The following is an 8,203-nucleotide window of genomic DNA, read 5'->3' as shown; positions in this document are numbered from 1 at the left end:
TTTATATTTTTTTATTGATTTCAGAGAGGAAGGGAGAGGGAGAGCAAGATAGAAACATCAATGATGAGAGAGAATCATTGATTGGCTGCCTCCTCCACGCCCCACACTGGGGATTGAGCCTGCAACCTGTGCATGTGCCCTGACCGGGAATCAAACCGTGACCTCCTGGTTCATAGGTCGACGCTCAACCACTGAGCTACGCCAGTCAGGCTAATCCATGATTCTTTCTCATCATTGATGTTTCTATCTCTCTCTTTCTTTCTGAAATCAATAAAAATATATTTTAAAAAAACAATCCCAAAAGGTTCCATGCTGTATGATTCTATTTATATGACAGTCTTGAAATAACAAATGAAAAATGGAGAACAGATTAGAGGTTGTCAGAGGTTAGGGAGGAGAGCATAGAGGACAAGAGAGGTGTTTGGGGGACGGATCTATCACGACTGGTGGTGGATACACGAAACTACACGTGTGGTACAACTCTTTAGAACGCACACACGAGGACTAGTAAAGACGCAACATTACAGTTATGAAGTAGCAACAAAAATAATTTTAAGGTTGGGGGTCACCACCACATGAGGAACTGTATTAAAGGGTCGCGGCATGAGGAAGGTTGAGAACCACTGGATTAGTGGTTGTCAGAGGTTAGGGAGGAGAATAGCAAGAAGAGGTCATAGAGGACAACAAGAGAGGTGTTTGGGGGACGGATCTATCACGACTGGTGGTGGATACACGAAACTACACGTGTGGTACAACTCTTTAGAACGCACACACGAGGACTAGTAAAGACGAGCTGGTGGTGGATACACGAAACTACACGTGTGGTACAACTCTTTAGAACGCACACACGAGGACTAGTAAAAACGAGGGCGTCTGTATAAAAGTGGTCAACTGCATCCACGCCAGCATCCTGGCCTTGACATTGAGCAATGGCTCTGTGAGAGGTTCCAAGCAGGGGAAATTAGCTGCGAGCGCACGAGATCTCTCTGAGTTCTGTCTTACAGCTGCATGTGCATCTTCAGTTCTGTGGAAATGCAAAGTATAATCTTCAAGGACCCCTGTCTTCAGCCCCCCAATCCCTCTGCCCGGATCCTGAATCCCTTTCCTTCCTCTCTGTGCCGCAGATCACCAGCGAGAGCCAGCTGGAATCCGTGACCCAGAGGATGCTGGTGAGAGGACATGCCTACTCAGTGACCGGCCTGCGGGATGTGAGTCCGACCGCTGCGCCTTACCTGGGGGGCACGTGAGGAGACCACTTCCTCCTGCCCCCACGCCCCTGACCTTGACCCACTCCCCCACCCAGGTCTCCTACCGCGGCAACGTGGAAACCCTCATTCGGATCCGGAATCCCTGGGGCCGAATGGAGTGGAATGGAGCCTGGAGTGACAAGTAGGTGCCCTGGACCAGTGCTCTCCGGTAAGGGGCAGAGCCAGCAGCAGGCCCAGGAGCAAGGCCAGGCCACAGAGGCAGAGGGTGGCGCACCCAGGTGCACCCCTCCCCTCTAGATTCCCCATGTAACTCAGGACCCCCAGTAGGCAGGCACTCAGGGGTGAGGGCATGTCCGGGAGAAAAGGAGGTACCTCCTGCCCCCCTCACTGCCTGTCTCCGCTCCAGTGCCAAGGAGTGGGAAGAGGTGTCCCCAGACACTCAGAAGCAGCTGCTGCACAAGATGGAGGACGGGGAGTTCTGGTCAGTGCAGCCTGTTGGGCTTTTCCTCCCCCGAGCCCCCCGCTTCCTCCCCCGCTCCCACTGGGTGGTGGATGTGGGGGTCCTGGGAAGGGGGGTCCCACGGGTGTGGGTGCGCCGACGATGGGCTCTTGCATCCACCCCTCCACCACAGGATGTCCTACCAAGACTTCATGAGGAATTTCACTTCCCTGGAGATCTGCAGCCTGATGCCCGACGCGCTCCTGGGGGACCACAAGAGCTGTTGGCACACCACCTTCTACGAGGGCAGCTGGCGGCGGGGCAGCACGGCGGGCGGCTGCAGGAACCACCTCGGTGGGTGCAGGGGGCCCGGGAGGGGCCACCGACTCACCGCACAGCCCCGCCTGGGGCCCAGGGGCCCAGGGGTCAGGGTCCACCACGAGGCCAGGGGCCCCGTCAGACCTGTTGAGGAGGCAGGCGTGTGGCTGGGAAGCCAGGGCACCCTGGGAAGGGCAGAGCCATCCTGACCTGCTTCCTCCACAGACACATTCTGGACCAACCCCCAGTTTAGGATCTCTCTCCTCAAGGAGGACGACGACCTAGAGGAGGACGAAGTCATCTGCACCTGCCTGGTCGCCCTGATGCAGAAGAACTGGCGGCAGGCGCGGCCCCAGGGGGCCCAGCTGCTCACCATCGGCTTCGTCCTCTACAAGGTGGGCACCCGGCGGGGCCCCCAGCCACTCTGTTCCCTCCCCCGGCCTCACCCGGGAGGGGCCCCTCCCCCACAGGCTCCGCAGCCCTGCCTCTGTCTGGAGTTGGTGCATTGTGTTTTGAGGCGGGGCCAGCTGTTTCCTTCTGACAGATTATTTTATCTAAAACACTTAGGTAGCACTTCCTCTGTGCCAGGCATCCTTCCAAAGGCCCTTGTGAATAGTAGCGCCTTTTATGAAGAGGAAGGAAACTATGACGGCCAGAGGAGTGAGGCCGCTTGCCCCAGCTCACACCTCCACGCAGCAGCCGCAGAACCTGTGTCCCGGTTCCCAGACACTTGGAGACGTCGGCACGAGCCCCCCAAGCCTCCCCCAGGTGCCCCAGCAGGAGCACTGACTCCAGTGACCAAGAGAAATCCCTGACAAGTGTCTCCCGAACCACGCTTTGCAAAATCTTAGACACGGCCGTTTATTTGTTCACTCACTCACGGAGTCGGCCAGGCCCCAGTCCAGCCTCCAGTGGTTCAACCGCGACGAAAACAGGACACAAGCCAGGTGGTCCTCTAGGCCGAGTCTGTCAGGTTAACAGACACACCTGGAGTCAAGGCATTTCCAAGGGCAGAGGCAGTCCTCCAGGGGAAAGGCTGTTCCCCGCCCACCGCCAGCATAGCCAAGTTCTGGCCATCCCTGCTGGAGAGCAGCCCGTTTGTCTTGGTTTATCGCACCTTTTCGCAAACATATCGGGGTGCCATGCTCAGTGTCATGGCCGCACCGGCCTGCTGCAGGACAGCGGGAGCTGCTCGACGTGAAGAAAATGCTCTCTAGAGCAGCGGTTCTCAACCTGTGGGTCGCGACCCCTTTGGGGGTGAACGACCCTTTCACAGGGGTCGCCTAAGACACATATATAATTACATATTGTTTTGTGATTAATCACTATGCTGTAATTATGTTCAATTTGTAACAATGAAATTGGGGGTCACCACAACATGAGGAACTGTATGAAAGGGTCGCGGCACGAGGAAGGTTGAGAACCGCTGCTCTAGACTTTCACCCCAGCTCTTCCAAGTCTCAGCAGTGTGCACTGGGCACGTCACCTCACCTCTTGGGGGCTGTATTCTGTCCTCAACCTGCAGTGGTAAAACCCTCCCCTTGGCAAACTGTGTAAAGCGTACTCTGCTGGCCGAAGCTAGGACTTTTAACAGAGCCATGCCTCACCCCATCCCCAGTCCCCGGTGTCCTTAACACACCCCTGCCAGTGCGCGCGCACGCGCGCACACACACACCCTGCACACTGTGCACACCTCTCACATGGCTTCCACAGGCTGGAGCCCCTTCACCATCCTGGGGACCTGACCCTCCTCTCTCTTCTCTTCCCAGGTGCCAGAGGAGGTACAGAAGACGTGGGCTTGATCCTGGCCAGGACGCGTGTGGATGGGCCAAGGGTGGAATTTGGCAAAGGGCTCTGGGGGCCACTGGGTTAGGATTCCAGCCCCCTCGGGCCCTGGGTGGAAGCCAGGGAGAAAAGAGGTCACTACCAGGTGGGTGGTGTCCAGGACCGGTCAGTCGGTGGGGATGTCTCCCCGAAACCCTGCCCAGCCAGGCTTCTCCTTGGAGGCCCCTCTCTCCCAGCGCCCCCAGGCCAGCCCTGTACCCACCTCCAGGGCACATATAGTTGCAGGACACCCAGGATATTCACTTGAAGAAGGAGTTCTTCCTGAAGTATCCGGACCATGGCTTCTCAGAGATCTACACCACCTCGCGGGAGGTGAGCAGCCACCTCCAGCTGCCCCCGGGGGAATACATCATCATCCCCTCCACCTTCGAGCAGCACAAGGACGCCGACTTCCTGCTTCGGGTCTTCACGGAGAAGCACAGCGAGTCCTGGTGAGGGCCCCGCCTTGCTGCTCCAAGGCCACCTGCTCAAGAGCTGTGAGATAGCTGCCCTGGCTGGTGCTGCTCAATGGTTAGGGCATTGGCTCCTGAACCAAAGCGTTGCGGGTTTGATCCCTGGCCCCCGTCAGGGCTGGGAGTGGGGAGGGGCAATCAATTGATGTGTCTCTCTCACATTGATGTCTCTCTCTCTCTCTCTCTGCCCCCCTTCCCTCCCTCCCTTTTACTCTTTCTAAAGATCAATGAAAAAATATCCTTAAGATTAACTAAAAAAAAAGAGAGAGAGAGAGAGAGATGTAAGATCTCAAGCTCAGGGAGCAGTCATCTGGTCCCCCCAACCTTGTCCCTGTTTTACAGTCAGGGAGACTGAGGCACAGGAGGGGAAGCCCCAGTTAGTGGCAGAAGCAGGACTAGAACCCAGCTGCCATGCGCCCATTCCATATTGCTTCAGATGTATGAGCTGCTGCCCTCCCACCGCCCACCCCCACGGACATCCCTGTCTCCCTGACCCCTGGTAACCCCGAGCTTCCTTCACTCTTGCCCAGGGAACTGGATGAAGCCAACTGTGCCGAGATACTCCAAGAGGTGAGGGGGGGTAGGATGTGGGGGGGGGGGCCCAGCCGGCGTGGCTCAGCGGTTGAGCATTGACCTATGAACCAGGAAGTCACGGCTCAATTCCTGGTCAGGGCACATGCCCGGGTTTCAGGCTCGACCCCCAGTGGGGGGCGTTCAGGAGGCAGCCAATCAATGATTCTCTCTTATCATGAATGCTTCTATCTCTCTCTCCCTTTCCCTTCTTCTCTGAAATCAATAAAAAAAATCTTTTTTTTTAAAAAAGAGAGAGAGATGAGGGGGGCTCTGGGGTGGGGGGGTCGGAGGAAGCCTCTGGCGGGTGTGAAGGAACTTTCTGGACTGGGTTCCTTTCCCATCCCCCTTCCTCCAGGAGGTCATCTCGGAGAGTGACATAGACCCGGACTTCAAGCGTCTGTTTGAGATAGTGGCAGGAGAGGTGAGGGCTGAGGGCCGGGGGCTCGGGGCTCCGTGGGCTGCGCAGGGGTGACAGTCCCCCTTCCTAGGACAAGGAGATCGGCACCTACGCGCTCCAAAGGCTGCTTAACAAGGTGGTCTCCAAACGTGAGTCTTCCAGCCCCACCACTCCCGGCCACTCCCCTACGGCACCGCCCCACCTGGACCACTGTCTGCGCCCCCACACCCCCCACTCACTCCTTCCCCTCCTGCCCTCCCCCTTCACAGTCAAAAACTTCAAGAGCAAGGGCTTTGGCGTGGACGTGTGCCGCTGCATGATCAACATCATGGACGTATCCTCCTGCCCAGTGGGCGGTCCTGTCCAGTGCTCTCCTGCCCCTGTCCCCCTACCCCTCAGCCTGGTCCCCATGTGGCCGCCTCTCTGGCCAGCCATGCCCTCCCTCCTGATGGGGAGTAGGCTCTGGGGTAGCAAATGACGCCAGCTCTCCTGGCTCTTACCACAGTTACCATTAAGACTCCCCTGGTCTTATGCCTCCCCTACCCCCTGAGTCCCTCCGCTTCCCTGGCCCCAGGATGCCCCCGCAACTCCCTTCTCAGATATCCTTGACCACCCCCCAGAAAGATGGCTCTGGCAAGCTAGGGCTTCCGGAGTTCCAGATCCTGTGGAGAAAAATCAAGAAATGGACGGTAACGGGCATGGAGGGGGCACCTCATGGGGGTGAGAGAGGGAGGGCCTCAAGAGGGATGGGGACTAGTAATGATGAAGTGAGAACGGGAGCTTCTGACTAGACACACACATGCACACACGCTCATGCATGGACACACATGCACACTCAACAGGCCAGGCTCTGCCGAAGCGTTGGTGTCAAACACGCAGAGAGCCCTGGCGGGGTGCCAAGCCCCCTGCCAGACCTGGAATCCACCCCGCAGTCACCAGCAGACAGGAATCGTGGGCATTCAGGGGATGAGCCAGGGCAGGGAGCCCCGAGGGTCCCGGGTAGCAGCTAGCTGTGAGCCAACCACACCGAAGTAACTATTGCCACCGCCATGCCGCGCGCACAGCCCACCTAATCTGGGGGTCCTTTCAGGACATCTTCCAAGAATGCGACCAGGACAACTCGGGCACCTTGAACTCCTATGAGTTGCGCTTGGCAATTGAGAAAGCAGGTGGCCAGGGGCCCGGAGGGGGCTTTGGGGCCGGGAGGAGGGAGGCAGTGGACAGAGGACCGGACTCTCCTCTGCTCCCCTCTCTCTCCCAGGCATCAAGGTGAACAACAAGGTGACGCAGGTGCTGGTGGCCAGGTATGCAAATGACGACATGCTCATGGATTTTGAAAGCTTCGTCAGTTGTTTCCTGAGGCTGAAGGCCATGTTCAGTGAGTCAGGCACCTGCCCGCTCCCCCTCCGTCCCCCACCCCAGGTGGGACCACTGGCCTTCTCCCACATACTCACATGCGGAAAGCTGTTCCAAAGCCCCAGCCCCTTACAGGGCACAGCCAGTCTGGGTTCAAATCCCAGCTTCCCCTCTGGCTGGCTCTGTGCCTTGAGCGAGTCACTTTCTCTCTGTGTCTCCATTGCCTTACCTGTAAAATGGGAGTAATAATGGCCTGCCCTCACAGGATGAGAGTACCGATGAGTTGGTGTATGTATGGAGATCACTCAGAACGGGGCCTGGCTCAGAGCAAGGCTCTATGAGCTGCTGTCATGAATCCCCTGCTGGGCTGGGAGTAGGCAGGGACAGCTGCTTGCACCCTCCCTGGTTGGGAGTGGTTTCTCAGATACAGCCACTGACTCTGCTAACCCTCTCCCCTCGCCCCCTCCCCCAAACAGCATACTTTCTAACTATGGACCCCAAGAATACTGGCCATATCCATTTGGACCTGGACCAGGTACATGGGAGGGATGTTCCGGTACCCCTGCCCCTGGCTCCCCCTGCCCTCTGCTCTCCCCAGCTGTCCTGCCCCACCTCCACCCTCACACCTGCTTCTTCTCTCCCCACAGTGGCTGCAGATAACCATGTGGGGATAGAGGGGCTGCAGGAGCCTGGCTACCTACCACCACCACCACCACCACCTCCACCACCAACCGCCCAGAGGGGCGGGTACTCTTCTCACTCTCAACTCTGCGATCTCTGCTGATGGGATGGGCAGCTGGGTCCCGGAGGCCATGCCTACTCCATCCTCGCACCTCCGCCCCCAGCGCCCAGCGCCCAGCGCCCAGCTCAGTGTTTCTGTTTTTCCCCAGCCAGGCTCCTGGATTCATCCCACAGCCTCTCCCTCTCGGCACCCTTTATTAAAGGCTAAGTGAGACTTCCCCAGGACTCCTGGCGGGGAAGCTCTCCACACTTTCTGTCCTGCCCACCCCTGCCCGCTGCCCACCCCCCCTGGCATGGCCTCTCTCTCCCGCTCTGGGGCATTAATATAATAAGCGACACGTGGTTCCCGCTTCCGTGTCTCTGTTTCCATGCCAGGAATAGACTGGCGGGAGCCGGAGTCACTTCCCCAGTGACTAAAGAGGGGCCCCGGTAGCTTTCAGTTGGGGGGGTACCACCCGCCTCCAGGGAGCATTTGAAATGTGTGGTTGTCACCAAAGCCAGAGGGCGCTGTCGGCGTTTATGGGCAATGCCAGGGATGCTTTCCGCACAGCAGGCCCTGGGAACTGTTTGGAGCCTGTGAGTACCAGGGAGCGTCCGAGCCAGGGGCCAACCAAGCCTCCCGCTGGAGCTGCGTGGGGGCCCTGAGCCTCCTCTCTCATCTTAGGGGTCCCCAGGGCCCTGAGCCTCCTCTCTCATCTCACCCCTCAAACTGAGGTCTCAGGAGTTGGCATGGCAGGTGCCTCAAAGGTAAAAAAAAAAATCCAGCAGCTGCAAAAGCCAGCAGGTCAGAAATGAACTGACTCCCTGAGTTGGAGGCTGGAAGGGGTGAGAAGTGTGGCCACAGGTCAGTTCACTCCTGCCCTAAAGATGCTCA

At 57.9% G+C, this 8,203-nt stretch overlaps 1 protein-coding gene across 1 annotated transcript in view; it reads left to right on the top strand.

The window, feature by feature from the left end:
- The window catches only part of CAPN11 (calpain 11), a 13,721-nt gene extending 6,459 nt beyond the window's left edge, over positions 1 to 7,262 (top strand). The window contains exons 7-22 of the mRNA XM_014535407.1: positions 1,125 to 1,208; positions 1,304 to 1,389; positions 1,615 to 1,689; positions 1,841 to 2,001; positions 2,191 to 2,360; positions 3,735 to 3,746; positions 4,030 to 4,241; positions 4,793 to 4,832; positions 5,191 to 5,256; positions 5,324 to 5,381; positions 5,502 to 5,566; positions 5,853 to 5,921; positions 6,323 to 6,401; positions 6,494 to 6,610; positions 7,065 to 7,123; positions 7,236 to 7,262. Of these exons, the coding sequence (XP_014390893.1) occupies positions 1,125 to 1,208; positions 1,304 to 1,389; positions 1,615 to 1,689; positions 1,841 to 2,001; positions 2,191 to 2,360; positions 3,735 to 3,746; positions 4,030 to 4,241; positions 4,793 to 4,832; positions 5,191 to 5,256; positions 5,324 to 5,381; positions 5,502 to 5,566; positions 5,853 to 5,921; positions 6,323 to 6,401; positions 6,494 to 6,610; positions 7,065 to 7,123; positions 7,236 to 7,262 (1,380 nt within the window). The remainder of the gene's footprint in view (positions 1 to 1,124; positions 1,209 to 1,303; positions 1,390 to 1,614; positions 1,690 to 1,840; positions 2,002 to 2,190; positions 2,361 to 3,734; positions 3,747 to 4,029; positions 4,242 to 4,792; positions 4,833 to 5,190; positions 5,257 to 5,323; positions 5,382 to 5,501; positions 5,567 to 5,852; positions 5,922 to 6,322; positions 6,402 to 6,493; positions 6,611 to 7,064; positions 7,124 to 7,235) is intronic.
- The last annotated feature ends 941 nt before the right edge of the window (positions 7,263 to 8,203 follow it).

This window comes from Myotis brandtii, unplaced genomic scaffold (genome assembly GCF_000412655.1).
Source record: "Myotis brandtii unplaced genomic scaffold, ASM41265v1 scaffold143, whole genome shotgun sequence".
Classification (NCBI taxonomy): Eukaryota; Metazoa; Chordata; class Mammalia; order Chiroptera; family Vespertilionidae; genus Myotis; species Myotis brandtii.
This window is presented reverse-complemented; position numbering and strand designations above follow the sequence as displayed.